General features: G+C 56.1%; 7 protein-coding genes across 17 annotated transcripts; 4 read left to right on the forward strand and 3 right to left on the reverse strand.

The window, feature by feature from the left end:
- The first annotated feature begins 1,793 nt into the window (after nt 1–1,793).
- H310_10336 (hypothetical protein) lies at nt 1,794–3,233 on the forward strand. Of its 4 annotated transcripts, XM_008876693.1 has the most exons (5): nt 1,794–2,358; nt 2,446–2,603; nt 2,650–2,715; nt 2,777–2,920; nt 2,970–3,233. In XM_008876693.1, the coding sequence occupies exons 1-5, from the start codon at nt 1,853–1,855 to the stop codon at nt 3,092–3,094; spliced, it is 999 nt and encodes a 332-aa protein (XP_008874915.1). In that variant the 5' UTR covers nt 1,794–1,852; the 3' UTR covers nt 3,095–3,233. The 4 variants fall into 4 exon arrangements, with proteins under 4 accessions (XP_008874915.1, XP_008874913.1, XP_008874914.1 ...); XM_008876691.1 differs by having other exon boundaries at nt 2,650–2,920; XM_008876692.1 differs by having other exon boundaries at nt 2,777–3,233.
- A 308-nt stretch (nt 3,234–3,541) lies between these two features.
- On the reverse strand, nt 3,542–4,370 carry H310_10337 (ribosomal protein L24). The gene is made up of 4 exons (XM_008876695.1): nt 4,221–4,370; nt 3,944–4,146; nt 3,765–3,889; nt 3,542–3,700 (listed from the first exon to the last, which is right to left on the reverse strand). The coding sequence occupies exons 1-4, from the start codon at nt 4,314–4,316 to the stop codon at nt 3,624–3,626; spliced, it is 501 nt and encodes a 166-aa protein (XP_008874917.1). The 5' UTR covers nt 4,317–4,370; the 3' UTR covers nt 3,542–3,623.
- A 396-nt stretch (nt 4,371–4,766) lies between these two features.
- H310_10338 (hypothetical protein) lies at nt 4,767–6,236 on the forward strand. Its single transcript, XM_008876696.1, has 5 exons — nt 4,767–4,944; nt 4,990–5,288; nt 5,333–5,487; nt 5,557–5,691; nt 5,741–6,236. Exons 1-5 carry the CDS (start codon nt 4,772–4,774, stop codon nt 5,828–5,830), a joined length of 852 nt encoding a protein of 283 aa, XP_008874918.1. The 5' UTR covers nt 4,767–4,771; the 3' UTR covers nt 5,831–6,236.
- A 1,899-nt stretch (nt 6,237–8,135) lies between these two features.
- Nucleotides 8,136–9,504, forward strand: H310_10339. Of its 2 annotated transcripts, XM_008876697.1 has the most exons (3): nt 8,136–8,578; nt 8,621–8,740; nt 8,836–9,504. In XM_008876697.1, exons 1-3 carry the CDS (start codon nt 8,141–8,143, stop codon nt 9,217–9,219), a joined length of 942 nt encoding a protein of 313 aa, XP_008874919.1. In that variant the 5' UTR covers nt 8,136–8,140; the 3' UTR covers nt 9,220–9,504. The 2 variants fall into 2 exon arrangements, with proteins under 2 accessions (XP_008874919.1, XP_008874920.1); XM_008876698.1 differs by having other exon boundaries at nt 8,621–9,504.
- Nucleotides 8,752–15,051, reverse strand: H310_10340 (hypothetical protein). Its single transcript, XM_008876699.1, has 16 exons — nt 14,474–15,051; nt 14,144–14,404; nt 13,858–14,089; nt 13,239–13,716; nt 12,604–13,003; nt 11,836–12,477; nt 11,148–11,745; nt 10,893–11,039; nt 10,713–10,826; nt 10,575–10,622; nt 10,457–10,487; nt 10,264–10,375; nt 9,999–10,164; nt 9,768–9,930; nt 9,603–9,712; nt 8,752–9,543 (listed from the first exon to the last, which is right to left on the reverse strand). Exons 1-16 carry the CDS (start codon nt 15,040–15,042, stop codon nt 9,415–9,417), a joined length of 4,200 nt encoding a protein of 1,399 aa, XP_008874921.1. The 5' UTR covers nt 15,043–15,051; the 3' UTR covers nt 8,752–9,414.
- Nucleotides 15,052–15,152: 101 nt separating this feature from the next.
- H310_10341 (hypothetical protein) lies at nt 15,153–19,010 on the forward strand. 7 transcript variants are annotated; one of them, XM_008876704.1, is made up of 12 exons: nt 15,153–15,238; nt 15,292–15,646; nt 15,698–16,080; nt 16,184–16,430; nt 16,488–16,672; nt 16,823–17,103; nt 17,333–17,636; nt 17,681–17,859; nt 17,906–18,026; nt 18,086–18,205; nt 18,272–18,466; nt 18,524–19,010. In XM_008876704.1, exons 1-12 carry the CDS (start codon nt 15,179–15,181, stop codon nt 18,806–18,808), a joined length of 2,715 nt encoding a protein of 904 aa, XP_008874926.1. In that variant the 5' UTR covers nt 15,153–15,178; the 3' UTR covers nt 18,809–19,010. The 7 variants fall into 7 exon arrangements, with proteins under 7 accessions (XP_008874926.1, XP_008874925.1, XP_008874927.1 ...); XM_008876703.1 differs by having other exon boundaries at nt 17,906–18,205; XM_008876705.1 differs by having other exon boundaries at nt 18,086–18,466.
- Nucleotides 19,011–19,073: 63 nt separating this feature from the next.
- H310_10342 (hypothetical protein) lies at nt 19,074–19,777 on the reverse strand. Its single transcript, XM_008876707.1, has one exon. The coding sequence runs from the start codon at nt 19,555–19,557 to the stop codon at nt 19,171–19,173; it is 387 nt and encodes a 128-aa protein (XP_008874929.1). The 5' UTR covers nt 19,558–19,777; the 3' UTR covers nt 19,074–19,170.

Genomic DNA, 19,777 nt, shown 5'->3' on the forward strand with positions numbered 1-19,777 from the left:
GTCGCCCGATTGTTTGGACACGTTGCGGTCCGTGGAAGACGAGCTCAAGAGTCCACCACGTCGATTCGTTCCGTCCGCGCCGCAAACACCACCAGCCTCCTGAGCCCCAGCAAATCCATTCCCGCCATCTGAACTCTCCACGAGCACTTCACAGTTGAGATGCAGCCATTTGATGGACATCCATATCAACCCCGCTGTGTTAGTCCGTTTCATGACCAAGTGTTGGTGGAATATTGTGACCACGTCTTTATTTGGAGGATTTGTATAAAGGTGAGATATTCGGTTACGCGATGCACACTTTTGAGGCTCGACCTGTGGAGAGGTCCAACGGAGACGATCGCGGTCAGCCCTTCGGTGGCGCCTTGGCAATGTTTGCATCCTCGCATCCGTTTTCCGCATCGGACGAATGGTGTCTGCAATTGTGCATGGCTACCTCAGCAATCGCCCAGGTGTATCGTTTCGTTCGGTGATAACTCGTGATTGGGTTCGTCCGGAACACCGCGTACCCCCTCCCGCACGCCCAACAGCTTGCCTCTGGTGTTCAGTTCCCTGTCGGAGTTGGCGCCGGCAATCGCAGTGTGTGCCGCGCAGACGTCGCGCGCTTCATGTCATAAAGCAGCGCCTCACTAGACAGTGCTGAGCAACGTGACCTTCCGGGGATGCACTGACGACTGGTCTAGGTTATATTCTCGGATAGGCTTCAAATCTCCTCGAGGTGCTTTCGAACCACGAGCTCAACGCGCCTGGATTTGTTCTTGCCACCTTAAACCACGCACTAGCCTTGTTCATGGTCTGTTTCTGCGACGTTTTTTCAATTTTGTGCCTGCCATATCACCGTCGTGGATGCCATCATCAGGTTCGGAGCCTCAGCAGAGCCTCTTCGCCCCCGCATTAAAGATAAGCAAAGGGCAGACAACGACGGTCGCGAATACACCTTCGTCTTGCCCCGACGGCTGGGTACTTCGGAGTGGAAGTGTCGTTTCTGCTGAACACGAATGGACACGCAGCATCCTCGAAATCATTGAGACCATCTTCGTCCCGTTGTAGATGCAGGTGGCTGGAATCCCGGGGATTCTGCCGTGAAGTCGGTAGCGACATTTCTATTCAGCATTCGCCTACTAGGCCTGCTCAGCTACGTGGCGGTGCTCGTTTTCCGCCACTCGATCACCGACAGAGTTCTTCTGTACATAGGTTAGCTCAATCATATAACCCCCTCGTAGCTCACTGGCCGCTCTCGTTCAATGCAACGAAAGTGGGAATCTGCTTCTTTCGGAGCGTCGGGCAGTCCATTCATCTCGGCAGTATCGGTGGCAGCGTTCTCCAAGCTCCTTGGATCACGGTAACAATTCTTGTCGATGGAGGCTCGACGAGGTCTGCAACTCGTGTTGTCCTCCGCTACTCCACACGCTCTTTGCCACATTCACACCAGTGTTCATTGTTGGGGTCTCTACAATTGGCATTTCTGTGCTGAATTGGTTCGACAGCCTTGTGGCACGGGCCAGGAACAGGCAACGAGTGTTCAAACGTCGGCCGCACTTGATGCGTTTCCTCAGTGCAACCACCGCCGGTCGTGACTCCATGCGTGTGCAGCGTGACGCGGTGAGTGTCTATGAGCAGTCTGTGTGGCCTTATCCATCAGAATCGGCGCATTCACGAGCACGTCGGACTCGGTCAGTGCCCGTTGGCAGTGCGACAAAGGAAGTTGGGCTGAGGACAAACCTCTGTAGTTTTATAAGACTGCAGAGCCACTTATCGTGACAATTTAGCGGTTACCTGTTGAATTTAATATGACGGGGTCATGGGGAGTTGAGATCTGCATCGCACAGTTCAACCATCGCGGCGGCGCAGTGCGATGTCAACGTCGTGTGGAGGGCCGTCGAAGAAGCGTCGGACGTTAGCGGATGCCGATGAAGATGTGCGTTTGTACCAATCCCGGCTCGCCGAAGCTGTGAAGAAGATGATCGTGTTGGCGAGGGAGAATGCGCGGATGAAGGTGTTGCTCCAAAAGTACTTGGAAAAGGACGACACGCTACTAAGTACATCCCAGATGACGATGAGCAGTCAATTGTCGCAATCGCAGCCGACACAGTCGCAATCTGCAGTGTTGCCGCCCCTGGACTCGATTACCGAGTCGGACGACCACGTTTCGTCGGCGTCGTCGTTCGTGGGCGATTCGGCGATGGACACCTTTGGAGGGAGCAACAGTCAAGACTACTTTACATCGTCGCTGTCGTCGCCATTGCACGACGAGTTTGTGTTTGATAGCCAGCTGAGCCAGTTCGACGACCTCGCCAACCCTTCAAACCTCGTCGAAATCATGACATACTTGGACCGTCACGAAGCGTTGGATCATGACAGGTACGTGCGAACTACTCCACCGATCTCGCGGCATCTCATTGACGTGTTGCATTATCGTGTGGAACACTCACTTGGGCTCCATGCTAGATTGTTTACCATGCAGAACGAGGTAGCAACTCTTCGAAAAAGCACCACCGTACCACGTGTCGGCGTGGGGGTCCTGCTCTACTCGGCGGCTTACCCTGCATGCGTACTCATTGGCGTGAGGAAAGCTTCGCACGGTGCAGGCAAAGTGCAGCTTCCAGGCAAGTCACCTAGAGCAAGCTGGAGCTCATGGCACTTGGGGTGTAGGGGGTCATTTGGAGTTTGGCGAGAGTTGGGAAGAGTGCGCCATCCGCGAAGTAAAGGAAGAAACAGGTAAGAAGCCTCTGGCCATTCGACTTTCTGTCGGCGCCGCGCTCGACGACGATCTCGGTAGCTCTCGATATTGTCGATGTCACGTTTGCCCACTTGACCAACGACTACATGCCGGACGATGACAAGCACTACATCACGATCTTCATGCAAGCCACGGTGCAAGGCAACCAAGTGCCGCAGTGTATGGAACCCGACAAATGCGAAGGTATGGAAGTTGTCGTTGTTTTGTTTCGGAGCTTTGTCGTTGGATGTAGGGTGGGAGTGGCTGCCGTACGAAACCCTCAAGTCCCCCGCGTACCAAGCAAGGTTGTTTATGCCGCTGCACCATCTGACGCAGAGTTTATTTGTCCCACCACCCTGTGACAAGCTGGACGCATGATGGAAGCGGCGGCGTTGTGGCACCATGCAACAACTTTAGCAGTTGAGCTCGGTCCAAGGCTGATTATTTTGTAACTCGTTACGTCCATGTCACCCAAACGACCGGGACGATATGCAGACGATTCAAATGGTTTCCACCCTTCATCACAGTTTTTCTTCGCTCAGGACGAGGCAGCCCGATGGGGGCACGAGGTTCATTTGCATACAGGGTCGCGCCAACTTGGCGATGTTGTGGGCGTATGTGAAGCGCGATTGGAATGGACGGAGGAACCTCTTGGCATGCCACATCAGCGGCTACACCTGCTCATCGAAAAGTCGGCGCGACGTCGATATCACGCTACGAGGATCCAACGTAGCAGCCATTTGGATGTAACTTTGTGTCGCGCGCAGCTCGAGGAAGGTCGCATGACTGTCGTCGCTCACGAAACGCATGGGACAACACTCGACGACCTCTTGCAAAACTTGAAAGCTTTGTTTGCGTACGACTGCCGATCTATCCTCGTGACACTAGCAACCTAATGACCCGTCGTTTATAGACGCTTAACTTCCCAGTCTTCGACCGTGCGCTCCAACACGTCTTCCGGCGCTGTGTCCAAAGGACCCGTTTCTACAACGGCATGGTGAGCGTTCTGCGAATGGAGCCGACAGCATTCAATGGGGATAGCACGAACCTGTTCGTCGGGGCGCTTGCCGTTCCTTGAGCACATCCGGCTTGGGGATGACCGTGCCAGTCTTTTTCGAGATGCGCAACCGCTCGCCGTCTTCGGCGAAACGAATGCCAATGCGGGTGGGTTTGCTGCATGACGATGTCAAAACACAAACGAAAGTCATCTATCGATGGTAGTCATACCCGATGGAAGGATCGACCAAGTTGACGTTGCTGTAGTGAATGGGACCCGGCGCCAAGTAGATGCGGCCTGGCGCGACACCCGGTTTTGCCTTCACATATCGATGACGCATGTTGATGTCGTTCAATACAACGGCGTTCTTGGCACGGATGACTTCCTTGACCTCGCCCTGTTTGCCGCGGTGGGGCCCACTGATCACCTCCACCTACATTGGAAGTTCGTTTCATGTCAGCGTGGGTGCCAAGGCAGAGCATCAAGGAGAAATATCTGGATGGGTACCAAATCGCCGCGAAAGATGTTCCATGTAGGGATCGGTGCAATGAGCTTCTCACGCTTGGGCATCTTGCGCATCGCGGCAGGGAGTCGTTGCGCCATGGTCGACAGGTGCTTCGGCCGGAATTTGATTGCCAAGACACCAACCAATGCCAAACGACTCTCGTAAGTGCGATGGTCGTACTTGAGCGATGTCTCGCAATTGATTGGCAGGTTGATTATCCGGATGACTATCTTTTGATGCCCCGAAAGGGAGCACAGAAATGATTAGAAAACGGGCATTTCTCAACACAATGATGGGCTGACGCTTCTTTAAAAATCAACATTTCAGCACGTTTCACTTGAAAAGGTGCGTAGTGCTCGCTCCGATGCACACCACTACAGTATGTTGTGGTAGCGGTGCCTGGAGGAAAATCTTCGTTTTCTTCATGAATTCATTAATAGCTTGTCCAATCAAAAAACGTCCATGGTGCAGAAAATAGAGAAAAAAAAACTCGACATCCCGAAAATCGATGACAAAGGATTATCCGCATAGTTTGATTGTGATTTATCCGTACATGCAGGTATATCGAAGGACAATTCAACACACCATGCTGCGCCGGGTGCTGGTCGACAGCGGCATTTGTGAGCTCACGATGGCACACGCCAAGTCGAGGAATGCACTCAGCCTCGAGTTGATAAGAGAGCTAAAGGTTGCGCTGGATGATATCCACAACGACTCTACCATTCGGTTCGTTTTTCCTTTGAGACGAAAGTTTATTACCGTCGTCGGTAGAGTCGTCGTGCTGGCCGCCGAGGGACCAGCATTCAGCTCTGGGCACAACCTCAAGGATTTACTAAGTGCTCGCAACGATGGTGGCGAAGATGGATTTGGCGTTCTCGACGCATCGTCCAACGGCGCTGCTGTGCTTGGCACGACCTTCAACGAATGCAGCAACTTGATGCAGACCATGATGCACATGCACCAGCCTGTCATCGCAAAAGTGAACGGGGTTGCGACTGCTGCCGGATGCCAATTGGTGGCCACTTGCGACCTCGCCTATGCATCCCAGTCATCCAAGTTTTGCACCCCAGGTACGCACGATTGTGACAAAATCGATGGCGACCACTACATCAAGGTGTCAACATTGGGCTCTTTTGCACAACTCCTGGGGTCGCGCTCGCTCGAGCCGTGGGTCGTAAGCACGCCATGCATATGCTCTTGACGGGGGACATGATTCCTGCCGCCGACGCCGCGGCGATGGGTCTCATCAACGCGGCTGTGCCAGACGAGGTCATGCACTCATCGAAGCACCCTTCCTTGGTCCATCGATTCAGTCAAAGTCATGCTGAACTGATGTAGGACTTGAACGCGACGGTCTACGGTATCGCTGCCAAAATTGCTGGAAAGTGTCAACTGGCCACCAGATTGGGCAAGTCGGCGTTTTACAAGCAAATGGACATGGCTGTCCCAGACGCGTATGCGTTTGCTTCTTCCGTACGTGTTAGATATGGCCAACAGCGCCCTTACAACCGCCGTTTTGCAGGTCATGACGGACAACATGCGATCGCACGATGCGAAAGAGGGCATTGCCGCGTTTCTCAACAAAACTACGCCTCGCTGGACCAACCAGTAGGGACGCTTGTGTTGCCAACGAAACACGCCTTCCATCTCATGTCCTTGTGTAAAAGCATACTCGTTCACGTTGCATCGTCTCCGTGACTAGATATGGCTGAAGCCATCCGTTCGGATTAGCTCAATTGTGCTGAGCCATGGATTCCGGAGCGGGGCTCAGGCATCCAGCCACACCAAAATCTTGTCGACAAACGCACGGAGGCCTGGGCGTATTCAAGTGATGGCGAAATGTATCGCCATGCATGCTGTCGAGTAAGCTCGACGAATTCCAGTGAAAGGTGCCGCCAGTGTGGACCTAGCCAGCCCATGGAGTGTTCACGGCCACAGCAGGCATGGTCCACCCTGGACATGATTACTCAAAACGTCTTCGCTAATGTCCGTGGGCCGCGGCGTAGTGTGTAAAGGCAGTTGTTATTCCAAATTGACTAACACGTGGGCCGCACACATCTCCACTGGTCGCAGTACCATGCGAAACAGCTTATCGGCCATGTGATGTGGTCGATCTTGTCGGAGCGACGATGGCCTGTTCTGCCATCCTTCGCTTTAACCACGCTCCTCCTCCGGCACGTCCATTTTGACGGTGCACATCCCGACGGCCATGCTTGTCGAGACCCAACCCCGACGCCCGGTGGTCCCGCTGAAAAGAACGCCCAAGTTCTTGCAGCACCTCTCACGGTATCGTCGCCTTCGAAGATGCAACGATTGCCGCGTGGACTCGCGACGGGTCGTGCATTCAGCTGTACAACATCCAACGCCTCGAGCGCGAAGTCCTCCCCAAGTACTTCAAACAGAACAACCTGTCGAGCTTCCAACGACAGCTCAACAACTTTGGGTTCCGCAAGTGGACCAAGACTCAAAGCAAGCATCCCAACGTTCAGCCACCCCCTCTTCCAACGACACTCAACCCCCGAGACGTTTTTGGCGGCTGCTAGAAAGCCTTTAGAGAAACGCAACCACGAACCGAACCTTCCTTCGTTGGGATCTTTGTGGCGTCCTCGGCTGAGTTGTCGAGCGACTCCAACGACCTGACGTGGCTCGACAATATCGACCTGTTGGCATCCCCCGACGGAGTGGCCGGACTCAACAAGTACGACCCATGAACTTCGCTGCATTTTGGTCTCCTGCTGAAAAGGAGCCTCAACTTATTCATGATGGGTAGTTTGAAGTTTCCGAGAGGTATGTGCATCCTCGACGACAACTGGATCGGGTTGCGCTGTGCAAGAGAGTCAGTTGGGAGCGACTTCGACTCGGTACTGCTCGAATCTAGCGGACACCACGAAACTGTGCTGGAGTACACGCACGGTTGAGTGACATTTTCCCATCGCAAGGCGTACGTCAAACTTCATGACGCCGCCAAGCAGTGGCAGCAGTTCAAGTGTTTCGTGCCCCATTGGGAGGAAAAATAAATCTTCCACACAGCCACGGTTGCAGCAAAGCACCCCAGGCGTTGGACGCCTTAGTGCTGAATGCACGACCCGTCGGGAGTCACTGCGAGGATTATCGCATTTTCCGACGGTGACGATGGTGTCGACGTCCGCAGAGCTCGAATGATCCCTTCGGTAGTGCGATGGTCGATCCTCGAAGTTGGCTCTCGAAAGGCATAGCGTCCTCGTCGGAGAGTATGTTTGGAGCTGGTTACAACGAAGGATGTCAGAAAACTTTCAATCATCGCTCCGATCAGATCTACAAAACGCCGGGAGATGGCCGTGTGCGAACACAGCCGTGCCGCCGCGGTTAACGTCGCTTCAGCATGTAGAAGACGAGTATTCCAGCCGATTGTGTCGAAGTTGTGCGGAATTACCGCATCATGATACGACTATTGCACCTTAATATTGATGGAATGTCAACTGGCCATGCCGTATTGCTTTTGCGAAACGTCGCGTGAGCGTCGATTCATCTCCACATATCAGCTCGCAAGCAGACATTTACATGGCCCTGATGTACAGATTGTAGCTGGTGGTGAAAAGTCCGTCAAGGGTGGTTCTTTGTCTGTTTTGTTTATGTTGTCATGTGCTGTTGCGACTGAGTTGTCGGCGCTCAACTTTGGCGTCAAGTGTGGCACGGCATTTCGCATCCCCTTGGCGATGGACAGATCGTGGGGCGGAGGTAGAGCAAGCGGAGAGCTCTCCACTCGCTGCTTAGGCGAGTCGAACGCACGGGGGCTTGGATTGGGAAGACAGGTCGAGTTTCGGACGAGCGCACCGAAATCCAGTCATCTCCGAGTGCCACGTAGTTGTTGAAGTTGCCAGTTCGTTATCCGGATTTTTCGGGGCGGAATTATACGGCCGACAATACTTAATACACTTCGAACATGTCGTGGAAACGCAATCATGCGCACGCGCTAGCTCCGCCAAGTGCGACATCCAAGCCAGCGGGGAGGGCGCGGAAGCAGCCGAACAACTTGGTAGGGAAGCCTAGGTTTAACGCGGCAGTGTATGCGCCTGGCGTTGTGGACGTCAACGACGGCGCATCGGTGTGGCGAACGCATGACCCAACCACAGATCCGTTTGTGTCCATGACGCGGGACCACACGTCAAAGTCGGTGTCTTCAACGTCGTCGTCTCCGATGCATGGGAGTGCGTCAAATCGAAAGAGCGGCGCTGGTGCTGTGTCCACGCGGTCTACTGGGACGCAAACAACGACCTCGTGCTGGGAACAACCAGGACCGGACGTTTGGCGCGACCTGGTTAAGGACGTGCATGCAATGCCGGCCGCGACTGTTGATCGCCTTCTAGAAGTCCTACTTGAGGTACGCAGTGCCGCCCCTTTTCGTTGGTTACACTCGTCATAGCGCAAGCACACATTGAAACAACTGTCAACTTCAGGACCGCCTCCACCGGCCCCGCCAGCTTTCAATGCAGTTCATTCCAGACCCGTCCATGTGTCGCCCCACCGGAACGACAGCTACGAGGTGCCGTGCTTCAAACATATCATTCCGGAGAGGCCCTGCACTCGTTGCATCTCGCAACTCTTCCGTCCATGTCACGATTCGAATAATCTGTGTAGCCGCCGTCCCAATCACTGCCTTCATCGATCCCTACCGTTCCGTCGACACCCCTAACTCCCCCCCTGCGTGACGACAGAGAAGCCAGCGGCCATAGCAATGCTGACGCGACGATGCCACCAAGGCGGCGCAGTCGCTCGTACGAAGCATTGGTACAGCTGGAGGCCATCTTGGAGTCGCGGCACCACCAGCTCATGGCAAATGGAGTGCTGGATGAAAATGCCGACACGGCATCGCTCGTCATGACGGACATCCGCCACCTCCACCACCGCCGGACATCTCGTCGAGACGACGCAGACAGGGACTCGCCAGAGCCACGGGCCATCGACTTGGTCGAGTCGTGGAAGTTGGCGAACGACTGCCGCAACAAACTCGACTCCAAGTGATGCGGCCGTACAGATTGCTGACGCAGCGTCGGCACAGGTGGCCTGCCACTCAACTCGACGAAGGACAACTCCAACGAACGAAGCGATCGAAAGGTCGAGGGAGGTTGCTTGTACTCGGTAGCGTTCGTGTACAGGAGCGTTCGCAGCGGAGCGAGTCGAATAGATTTGTCGTCATGTTGGAACCGGTCGAGCTAGCTAATCGAAGCGCAGCTTGTCTCCCGTTGACAACGGTGAGAACGGGTTTACGCGATGCCACATGATGGCTTCCTCCAACGTGAGCGCAGACACGTCGTCTTCGAGCCGCACAAACGGGCCATGGATTACCTACACAAGCAGCGCCTTTGAACTTGGCCAGTCCATTGAGTCGCGCATCGTTCACGAACGTCTCCAGTCAAGATCGAGATGATCGGGTGCCGCGATTGCCCGGCCGACGGCAGCTTGGAGCCAGAGACCACCACCGCTCCATGGGTGTATGCTGGGTCGACCCAGAGATCTGGCTCGACTCGATGTGAAGTTTGTGTGCCTCTGTAGCGATCCGAGCGATCTACCTCGAGGCTGGCTGTGCACTTGTCGCTGCAGCGTCGCGACGTAATCGTGCAACTGCGCGTCGTTGTCACTGCCAGGTTTGTCGACGCTTGCAACGGTCGTAGCGATTTGAGCCAGCAGCAGAGACGCCTTGGTCACGTCGATGCGACTGGCGTACTCTGCCTCCTATATCAACCATGGCCCCCGTCGAAGTGCCCCGAGTCGGTCGTGAAACGGAGTGGGCATGTACGTACCAGGAGCAACAGCTTGGTCGTTGAGATCGGAAACGGCACGTTGTAGCTGTTCACTTGGGTGTGCACGACCTGCAGCAAGTACGAGACCAAAACGAGCGGGAACCGCGCGTCGATGGCTCGCATGGCGCCCGCAAGGGCCATGTATGCGAGAGCCACCGCCCGTGGTCTATCACAAACACCTTTGAGTGGTGCACACAATCCATGTAAAGCCAAGAGCCACCAAAAACCCATCGCAGCATTGCCACATGACGATCGAGTGGACTACCTAGGTTCGAGAGGAGATAGGTCCGCGGACCGAAGCACGTGGGTGATGTCCATCAGAACTTGCGACGACTCGGAGGCCCCCACGAGAGCCAGTGACGAGTTGTTCACGTGGGCTACGATGCGTCTCGGCCTTAGCGAGCTCTCCCATCGTCACCGCGTTTCGAGCTGAACTTGCGGCGACACATGGCACGCACCTCGTAGATGAGTCGTCGCCAAGTCGACGGCCTATGGGCAATCGATCAAATAATTCCACTGGGCCTCGCCACACGGTGGCAACTGCCTCCATGATGATGGCCACCTCGAGGTGCTCACCTGCGCCGTCCGATCCAGCACCAAGCACGTCTCAATTGCGTCGACCACCTGCGCAGACCACACGTTGTCGTTAGCCCTCGTGCCTGTGGGAATGCCGACGCCCGAGCATCGGCATCTTGCCAACGGCGCGATTCGTACGTGATTGTTGGCGAGATGCAAGGCCAAGGAACGTTCGAGCTCCGGAAGGTCAGCGACGTGGGCGAGCTGCCTCAGCTCGGGCGGCCGATTCAGTCGAGCGAACGACAGAGCCATCTACTCGGTTCACCACACCACCATCAAACGTGCCAGGACTCACGTTCGCCGTGACGTGGGGCATACCTCTCTTTGAGGACATGACAACGCCTTTGCAAACGCCAGCGCCAGCGCCCCGTTCCCGAGGGCTTCACACCGACCCACGACCGCAGCCACGATCGCATCGCTTGGCGCCAACCCGTGCCATCGACACACCACCCACGCCAATTCGAGCTACGAGGAAGCGTCAAGATCGTGCCAATGTGGACAGCCCAGTTCTAGACTCGCTTCCTTAAAACAACCAAGACAACTACACCGTCCTGTGCCATTTCTACTACGCACCTCATCGCCACGAACCAACCGGTCGATAGCGTCACCGACGTGGGCTACTGCCAAATGGCAGCACGCTGCCAGGACTGGGTCACCTCGGCTCGTGTAGAGATCGGCCAACCAGGTGTACGTCGTGTCAAGGAGCCGGCGCGTCGACACATCTCGGGCGGCGATGGTCATATCGTTTTCCTTTTTGCTGGCGCTTCGATGGCATGACGTTGGCGGAGTCGCTGTGGAGCACTTGTCCTGGTGTGTTCCTTCAGAAGCGTCCAAATCCATCAGGATTTCGTTGGGACAAGCATCGGACGACCGAGGCAACGTCGATGGAGGAAGGACCGATTCTTCATGCGCTGCCGGGGCACACGACAGTGTTGTGTGAGCTTTGGCAACTACGCACGCATCGTTGAACTGCCCGCGCGATTGAAGCACTTGGACGGCTTTCGGGAGTTGCTGCGTCGCGAGGTAGTACGCAAAAGCGGCTTCGTCTTCTTTGGCTTGCAAAACGTCGGCGTACTTGGACGCGAGCTCCCGCCAATACGCCAGTGACACGGCAGGCGCCATCGCCAGTGCTGCTTCCCAGTCGTCCACCTCAACGAGCAACTGGCAGTACCTACGTCTGCGATGAAGCATCGCGCTTGACTGACGTGACCGCCCAAAGCAGATCCGTGCCGTAGTGCTTGGAGTATTCAGTATAACTTACTTGTGCACGGCGCCGGCTTTCAAATACTGCGTCGCAGCCTGGCGCAGCGCATCTCCCTGGTTGAGTTTTGTCGGTTTGGATCGCCGCCCATGGCCACATTCGAGACGCCTTGCGTGCTCCATCGCCACGTCCAGCAACTGATCTTCAGCAGGCACAACCATCGTCGCAGTCGACGCGAGCGCAAACTGGAGTGGCGTTCCGTTTGGGCTGCTGCTCCTCGCACTCGTCACCGTCGGTGCCCGGGTTTTTTCATTCAGCAATGACATGAGGTTGGTGACGCCGCGAGCGCTTGAATGCTTTGCGACGATTGATGCGAGCTCAGCGACTTCCGCAGGGGTGGTTGCGGACGCCATTTGCAGCATCGTTTTCAGCACGTGCTGCTGCGTCGCGGGCGTCGAGAGCCCCCAAAATCGCACGGTTGTATCCCTCGAGCACGACACAAATACATTCGGTGCATTCGGGTGCGTCGCGATGCCGTAGACGTCGGCCAGGTGATCCGACACCACGAGTCGGCACTCACGCTTTTCAACGTCCCAAATGCGAATCGTGCTATCCCAGCTCCCGCTGAGGAGCAAAGGAGTGGTGGGTCGCCGCGTCTCTGCGTTCGACGTTTCTCTCTCGGCCCCATCGTCGCGCAAAGAGCTACAAGAAAAGCGAGCAGAACTCAGTCAAACTGGAGGCATTTTGGTGGCAGGATGACGGCGTTGTTCCGGACAAAACAAGTCAACAAAAAAGGCGAACGAGTGCGCGGTGGTGCACAGTACTCACGTCGTGGGAGGGGAGGCGTTGGGAGCGGCCGTGCTCCACACGAGCGCTCGCACGAAGTTCGAGTGACCTTTGAGCGTGATGTACGGCACGACGGCGGCCGACGCGACGTCTTGATCGCTGGTCGTTTGTTTTGCATCCGGGTCGTGCGTACTGGGGCTCGACTGAGGAATTGTCCAGACGCGAACGGTGCAGTCGTCAGAACTCGTGGCGAGCCATCCGTGCGTCGTCTGGTGCGGGTACCACACGGTTTGAAACACGCGGGCGTCATGCGCAGCCAGGATTCGGATGGGGGCGTCCACGGCTCGGTTATCCACGTCAAAAAGTCGCACCAAGTGATCGTTTCCGCCAACGGCTAGAAGGCCCGTGTTCCCTGGCCGCCAAGCACACCCGGTGGCTGGACCTGCCGCCGTACCCCCCACACCACGCAAATGTCAGAGTTCGCTCGAACAACGCAAACGACAGAAGTCCACAAAAAGCGCGTCCCCAAAACGGTACGCATCACGGAAACCGAGCAGAATTAATCCAACGGCCAGCACAACCCACAATTGCCCATCGCCAGACGACATGCCACTGCAAAACACACACTTCTTCCAACCAGGACACCACGCGTGTTCCGATCAAGGTGTCCCACTTACACGGAAGCAAGTACCGCCGCACAACGTGTGGTTGTTCGCGGCCGTCTGTATCGAGTGACCGAGAGGACGACGACGCAATGTCGTGAAAGATGACGATCGACTTGTCCTTGGACGACGAAGCTAGCATGGACGGCTTGGCTCGTCGCGGACTCCGGTGGTTGTGTTTGCTAGATTCTCGCCACGACACGCAGAAGATGGCGTCCGTGTGGTGCGTACATCGCAGCGTCGGCGCCAACGTCGCCACGTCCCACACGTACACCGTGCCGAGGGACGTTCCGGAAGCGATGCGATTTGGGTCCGATGGAGACCAGGCCAATGTGTACGCGATGCCTCCAACGTCCTGTGGCTGCAAGTGGTGCGTGCACTCCATCGTGCTTGTGTTCCATACACGCACGGCGCCGTCGTGGCCGCACGTTGCCAGAACGTGAGCAGACATCGGCTGAAAGCGCAGGTCGAAGATCGTTTCCTGGTGACCAGCCTACATTGAAACAAGTCGAGGTCGGCCGACGTGGATCTTTGGCACACAATGGGCAAACGGCGCTAGAATCCGTTGCATGCCTTGAGCACGTCGTCGTCGCGGCGGCGTCGTCCACACACATATCGTCGTCGGGCGAATTACCTGACTCTGCCATGCGAGCTGGCGCCGCGGAACGTGATACAGCGCGATCGAACCGTCGGTGGATGCGCAGACTAGATGCTGAGTAACTGGGAGCAACGCCATGCCATGAATGCCAACCCCCGATGGACGCACACGAAGATGCTCGAGCGGAGTCGACTGAGACACGTTCCATAGCTTGAGGTTCCCGGTGCGGGCGTTGGCCGTCACAAACAGCCCAGATCCCCACGGCAGCCTGCCCGATCACGAATCGAAGATGACATGCGCGGACAGACCGCCAGCATCTTACCAAGAGATGGCAGATGTTCCAGAGCCTTGCTTGTCGAACGAGTGGAGCGGCGCGCCGGTGACGTCGGTGACCTCCCACAGCGCGCAATGGCCATCCCGCGTGGCCACGAGGAGGTAGATTGTAGACAGACCATCCCACTGCAAATCAATGATGGCGTTCGAGGCAGAGGGGCTCGCCGGGGCGGTCTGCTTCTTGATCTTCTTCTTGTCCAACACACGAAGGGTAGGGTCTTTCTCGTTGTAGATGACGATGCAGCCATTCCTAGCATGAAAAAGCACTCGCAATGATGGACAGGATTCGTTGTCGAAAGGCGAGCTCAACCCAACGTACTCCAACCCGATGGCCAACGTGCCAGCCGTGTTGAAACGAATTACTGTCACGGCACTCCCTCCGGCCAGCACAGTGCTGTGGGGCCGAAGGGTGTTGAGCGCCGTCGACCTGTTGGGGTGGTCGATCGTCCAGCACAGCAGCGTCGATGCCGATGACGTCTTTCCCAATGGATCGGCTGTGGCCACGATGAGCTGCAGCGACAGCGGATGCCACTGAAACGACACTGGGGGGTGTGGCAACAGGACATCGTACACGATTTGTTCGGTCTCGATATCGTACACGACGACCTTTCGAGACAAACTAACAGACGCGAGCCAGTGGCCGTACTGTTGCGACATGCACCACGCGAGCCCCGCGAGGTTGTCTGCGGTCGAGAGCAGCCGGTAGAGTTGGAGCGTCTTGATGTCGTACACGTACACGGCGAGCGTCGAGCAAAAGGCAAAGTACTTTCCATGAACGTCCCCGCCAACAACATGTACGTTGAAGCCCTTGCGCTGCATGCAGCCCGAAGGAAGCAGCCGGTGCTGCCGGAACTTGATGCGTGCCGCGGCATGGCTCGACGCAGTCATGCGTGCCCGTCAAGGATTTGTGGGCTCTTGTCGGATAGGGCAATAGGATTCCGGATAAAATGAGATTCACCAATCAAACTCGTCGACAACCCTCAGGATCTTGGAAACTTCCAGCATCAAAAGGTTGCCGAGAAGGATGGTGTCGGCGCGAGAAGTGGCGCAGGTCGCGGTGTATGGCGGCCCGCTCGAGAAGAAGGTACTTATATGCGGCACGCTTGAGGACGCGATCGAGCCACTGTGATGCGATAGGGGCGGACGGGGTGGAAAAGGAAATTCTTTTACGTGACGACCACGCAGTGGATCTACTTTGACTCGATGGATGCGGCGACGCCAACATTTGCAATCTCGGCGACTGAGATCGTGTCCGTAGAGGAATGCCAAGCAGGATCGAACGGGACGTCTGGGGACTCGAGTCACAGTGCGCCGTCGTCGTCGTGCTCGAGCAAAGGGTTTGCCTTCAACGTGACCGTTGGAAAGAAGAAGACCGAATTGCGTGCCGCTACCGAAGACGATCGCGACGGATGGATAGGAGCACTCATGCCGTACGTCGTAGACGCATCTCCTCTATCTTCGACGCATGCGCACCACCCCAAGTCCCGCTCTCGTACGTACAACCCCACACTTACAAACGTCTACCACCTCACCGTGTCACCAGGCGCGGAATTATCCAAAGTTTCCGACTATTTACGGCAACAAATGGCAGTGCAGAAGAAAAAGGCAGCGTTCACAACCGAGGACGTCGTGCAAGCCTTGTCCAAGAAGTTCCCAGATTTAAACGACTCTGACCTCGTGGCGTGGGGCGAGACCCTCGTGACTGCCCAGTTGCTCCTCGGTCCACCGACTGCATTCAAGGACAAATCGGCATTGCTGCGGTTCCCGGACAAGACGGCCAAGAAACTTAGCACGCCCGAGCGGTCGAAACTGAGCGACCTCATGAGCTCCCCCGACTTTGATGCGAAAGCGTACGCTGAGTCATTTCTCAAACGAAATCCTCCCGACAAAATTGACATGCACTGCGACGTTCTCCTCGATCAAAAGGTATTCTTTCCCACTTGTTGGTTCTCTCGCCATCGTTTGCATCGATCCATTCGACTCCATGCGTCGGCCCTTTGTGTCGGGCATTCACGCAGTCGCGCTCTAGGACGTGATCATCCACGAGCTCAAGACAGATATCTGTGCAAACTACTCGACATTTCTCGTCGCGTCGACCGAGATCCGACAAATGGAGAACAACGTAAGCCTCATGCGCGCGGCACTGCTCGACTGCAAACGCGCGCTGCAGCTATTGAAAGCAACGTCTCCATTGCCTGCCGTTGGCACGCCACCTGTCGACGCCACCACGACACAGTCCCCGCAGGGTTCGTTTGGAACCTCCCATGGACTTCCAGGTGCGACGACCATGTCGGTTTCTGCGCCAAACGTTGTGGTTATCCTTGGGTATGTAGCCGCAGGAAGGGGAGCGTCGTCGACTAGCCAGACTCCGACGTCACCAGCACCCTTGCCAACCCTCCAACAGCAACAGAAACTGAACGACGCGCGAGATGACCTTGCCCACAGCTTGGACATGCACCTCTTTGAGCAAGACTACGACTCGTTCGCAGATCTTGCAGTGAGCGCCAGGACCGACCCAGTACGTTCGTCGTGGCATGCATGTCGGAGAGTTGGTCTTCAAGCTGTACAGGTTCCTTTTCTGCGGTTCAAGGCATGTTGGCATCTTGTGGCATTCGGATGACGACAGCTACATTGGACGATGGTCATGACGGTGGTTGAAATGAGCTAGGACTTGGCGGGCGTCGTGTCATCGGCCGTCCATCGCTTTGTCCGCCTCGTGACGACCGAGGGCGGCACCCACCACTTGCATCGCGACCGGCATGTGCTGCATTTGCTGCAACTCGATCAAGTCACGGCCGCCACGGCACTCTGTTTGACCGGATATGCACGGCGTATGGTCGGCCAAGTGCAGTTGGTCAAACCCACGGGAAATGTTTTGCAATACGTGCTCGCGCTGTCCCGCGCCGTCTTCACGACGCTCCTCATGTGCTACGAAGACTTTCTCGTTGTGTACGTTGCGTGGATTCCGACGAATGGTGTGCCGCCATGGACTGGCTTTCGTGGCATGTTGAGAACTGGCATGTGGCATCAGTGGTCGAAGCGCGCCTTGCCATTGCATGGAACCGTGGTTGCGTTCAATTCGCGGCGCAATGGCGGAACCGTCCGCGAACGGATGGACGTGATGGATGCATGAGATATATTGACGCGCACTATGGGACCTGACACTTTCGTTGCGCAGGTTCGAAGGCCACAAGAGTGGCCCGTTTGTCTCGTTCACCGTGTGGATGACGGACCAGCTGAGCCATTTTGCGGCCCAAGTGAGTTTACACGTGTTCGAGTGTGTCGAGCCGTCGCTTGCCGCAGTGTCGCGGGACGTGGCCGAGTTCAAAGCGTCAACGAAATTGATCGCAACGTCGTTGCGCCACATCTTTTACGGCGCGCGTCAGCTTGAGCTCGCTGGATTGCCCATCGCGGCCTACCTGGCGCCGCACTTTCAGCACCCGTTGATCCAGCACATTCGATCGTATGCCAAGACGATCAAGGTAAGCCGACGCCACGACACGACACTTTCTTGGATCGCGCGTAGTGGCGAAACAAAGACGAAGTCAAGCGCGAGCGATGGGACCTCGTCACGATGAAGCTTCGCAGCGACGACAAGGACAAGGACATCGCGCTGTGCAAGAGCGCGCGGGTCTTCTCCGGCTACGTCCAGCAGTTTGTGCGTGACATGGCCAAACTCCTGCATCCGTCGTGTGCGTCGTCGCAGTACGTCAATCGATGCAAGAGTGATTTGTCTGCATGATCGACTTAGTGTGCCCGAGATCCGCATGACCATCTTGTACGAAAGCGAACTCGTCGCCGTTCAATACATGCAAGACGTGAAAGCGGTCGTGGACAACCCGAAAACCACGAGCTCCATCAAGTACGCCCAGGTATAGCCGACCGCGATCTCAAGAACTTCGTGGCGACGGCTCCACCGTACACGACGTAGGTGGCGAACATGCTCGTGACGATGCAGCACTTCGAAGCGATTTTGTTTCCGAAGGTCGAAGAAGGACTCAGAGACGTGTTGCCGGCGTCCCTCGTCGAAAAAGCAGCGTTCGGGTCCAAGGTAACCCAGACAATGCACGCTCGCAGCAAGCTGTCGAAGCAGTGGGAAAATAACGCGATGGAGTAGGTGCATTCCGTCAGCGACGAAATGGCACGCGCGGCGCTTGGCCGCTTGGCAAAAGCACTCGTGTATAACAGCATGCGGTGGCCAGAGCTAAATTTGGGCTCGGAGTCGCTTCCGAAGGACGGTCCCGCCATGTTTCTAACCAACGTACAACACGATCTGTCCATGATACAGCCCGACCAACTGGAGCAAATTGTGGTACGAGCGCCCGCACATTCCCAGGATGTTGTCGTGATGCCTTGACGTGTTGTGCAGCGACACGAGGACGAAGCAGACGACGTCGTCGCCCGTCTGATGCAGCTCATGCTTGTCGAAATTGCCGACGACGATGCAACGTGGACAACGAAGACCAAAATGATGGGCAGCGGTGGGGCGAGTCAGTTTTTGGCCGAGATTCGCATGCTTTCCAAGGACGCCAAGACGATCGACTTGGTTGAACAAAAGCTACGGCAGGCCATCCACGGTTGCGGAAAGAAAGGTGTTGCGTTGGCATCCGACGCGTGGTTCAACCAGTACGAAGTTGCTGTAGCCAAAACTTAAGGCGCCGTCATGTTGGAAGTGTTTCGTTGGGTTGCCAAGAGTTTGTCATCCCCGGCAGACCAAGCTCGCATTCGGGAGCGCAGTGCGCTTTATGCAAGCGTAGCTTCAAGGGCATGTATCGGAAATGGTGAGCGCGAGCTAGCGTCATCACGTCCGAGCCCTGCCTGCCAACATCTTCCTTGACCACATGCATCACACCTTTAACATGTCCATGTGTCCAGAGTACTATTTTGATCCGTATCCGGAAAATCTCGTTATCCGACGCCACCAATCCGCCATTCTTGCTGGTGCCGCCCGCCGCTTGCCGTCAGGAGCCGCGCCGCCGCCATGTTTAAAGACGTGTTTCCTCCGCGCCAACGCATCTACAGCAATGCCAGCGAGTCGGCCTTGGACCAATTGACGGACCTACAGACGCTTGTGAGTCGGCTGGAGCGCAAAGTGAAGGAAGTCGAGTGGCAAGTGACTGTGCACAACGCTTCGCCGACCGTTCCACGAGCACAACTTGCCGAGTCCAAAGACTCTCTCGCCCAAATGCTTGGGACACTGGAGAAGCTCCAGTACAACGGGATTGATGGTATCATCACTGCCCAGCTCAAGTCCGGCAAGGACTGTGTGCGCGACCAACGCAAAGCCCTCAACAAGCACTGCGAGAGCCTTCGGGCTACCATGATGTCCCTCCACCAGCAACTCTCTGTACACATATCGGCCACAACAGCCCCATCCATGTGACGCCCATAGATGCTTTTCATTATATAGCTTGATGCCCACGTTTTGTATTGAAGCCGCACGTTTCAGTGGACGACGAGCCCGAGGCCGTCCGACTCGGTGCGATGTCGTTCCATGGAGGTGCACCTCAAGCGAGTTGGTTATTGGAGGTAGGGTCGACTGCACCAGAGCGTCGTGACGCAATACGAGTGTCAGAACTTGCTTTTGTCAAAAGGCGCCGGGGACTCACTCAACTCGACCAAC

The sequence above is a fragment of the Aphanomyces invadans genome, assembly GCF_000520115.1.
Source record: "Aphanomyces invadans strain NJM9701 unplaced genomic scaffold supercont1.25, whole genome shotgun sequence".
NCBI classification, from domain to species: Eukaryota; Oomycota; class Saprolegniomycetes; order Saprolegniales; family Verrucalvaceae; genus Aphanomyces; species Aphanomyces invadans.

What these genes read in the sequence shown, in the direction of transcription:
- H310_10339 (XM_008876697.1), top strand. Translation starts at nt 8,141, where the DNA reads ATGTCGTGGAAACGCAATCATGCGCACGCGCTAGCTCCGCCAAGTGCG. An exon ending in TTCTAGAAGTCCTACTTGAG is followed by an intron (nt 8,579 to 8,620) that starts GTACGCAGTGCC and finishes CACTCGTCATAG; the next exon opens with CGCAAGCACACATTGAAACA. An exon ending in ACCGGAACGACAGCTACGAG is followed by an intron (nt 8,741 to 8,835) that starts GTGCCGTGCTTC and finishes TAATCTGTGTAG; the next exon opens with CCGCCGTCCCAATCACTGCC.
- H310_10336 (XM_008876692.1), top strand. Translation starts at nt 1,853, where the DNA reads ATGTCAACGTCGTGTGGAGGGCCGTCGAAGAAGCGTCGGACGTTAGCG. An exon ending in GAAGCGTTGGATCATGACAG is followed by an intron (nt 2,359 to 2,445) that starts GTACGTGCGAAC and finishes GCTCCATGCTAG; the next exon opens with ATTGTTTACCATGCAGAACG. An exon ending in AGGCAAAGTGCAGCTTCCAG is followed by an intron (nt 2,604 to 2,649) that starts GCAAGTCACCTA and finishes CTTGGGGTGTAG; the next exon opens with GGGGTCATTTGGAGTTTGGC.
- H310_10342 (XM_008876707.1), bottom strand. Translation starts at nt 19,557, where the DNA reads ATGAAAAGCATCTATGGGCGTCACATGGATGGGGCTGTTGTGGCCGAT.
- H310_10338 (XM_008876696.1), top strand. Translation starts at nt 4,772, where the DNA reads ATGCAGGTATATCGAAGGACAATTCAACACACCATGCTGCGCCGGGTG. An exon ending in CACAACGACTCTACCATTCG is followed by an intron (nt 4,945 to 4,989) that starts GTTCGTTTTTCC and finishes CGTCGTCGGTAG; the next exon opens with AGTCGTCGTGCTGGCCGCCG. An exon ending in CGTATGCGTTTGCTTCTTCC is followed by an intron (nt 5,692 to 5,740) that starts GTACGTGTTAGA and finishes GCCGTTTTGCAG; the next exon opens with GTCATGACGGACAACATGCG.
- H310_10337 (XM_008876695.1), bottom strand. Translation starts at nt 4,316, where the DNA reads ATGGCGCAACGACTCCCTGCCGCGATGCGCAAGATGCCCAAGCGTGAG. An exon ending in TTGGTCGATCCTTCCATCGG is followed by an intron (nt 3,890 to 3,943) that starts GTATGACTACCA and finishes ATCGTCATGCAG; the next exon opens with CAAACCCACCCGCATTGGCA. An exon ending in GCAAGCGCCCCGACGAACAG is followed by an intron (nt 3,701 to 3,764) that starts GTTCGTGCTATC and finishes ATGCCGTTGTAG; the next exon opens with AAACGGGTCCTTTGGACACA.
- H310_10340 (XM_008876699.1), bottom strand. Translation starts at nt 15,042, where the DNA reads ATGACTGCGTCGAGCCATGCCGCGGCACGCATCAAGTTCCGGCAGCAC. An exon ending in ACGTTGGCCATCGGGTTGGA is followed by an intron (nt 14,405 to 14,473) that starts GTACGTTGGGTT and finishes TTTTCATGCTAG; the next exon opens with GAATGGCTGCATCGTCATCT. An exon ending in CTATCTCCTCTCGAACCTAG is followed by an intron (nt 10,165 to 10,263) that starts GTAGTCCACTCG and finishes TGTTTGTGATAG; the next exon opens with ACCACGGGCGGTGGCTCTCG.
- H310_10341 (XM_008876704.1), top strand. Translation starts at nt 15,179, where the DNA reads ATGGTGTCGGCGCGAGAAGTGGCGCAGGTCGCGGTGTATGGCGGCCCG. An exon ending in TGAGCGCCAGGACCGACCCA is followed by an intron (nt 16,673 to 16,822) that starts GTACGTTCGTCG and finishes GAAATGAGCTAG; the next exon opens with GACTTGGCGGGCGTCGTGTC. An exon ending in CCGTCGTGTGCGTCGTCGCA is followed by an intron (nt 17,860 to 17,905) that starts GTACGTCAATCG and finishes TGATCGACTTAG; the next exon opens with TGTGCCCGAGATCCGCATGA.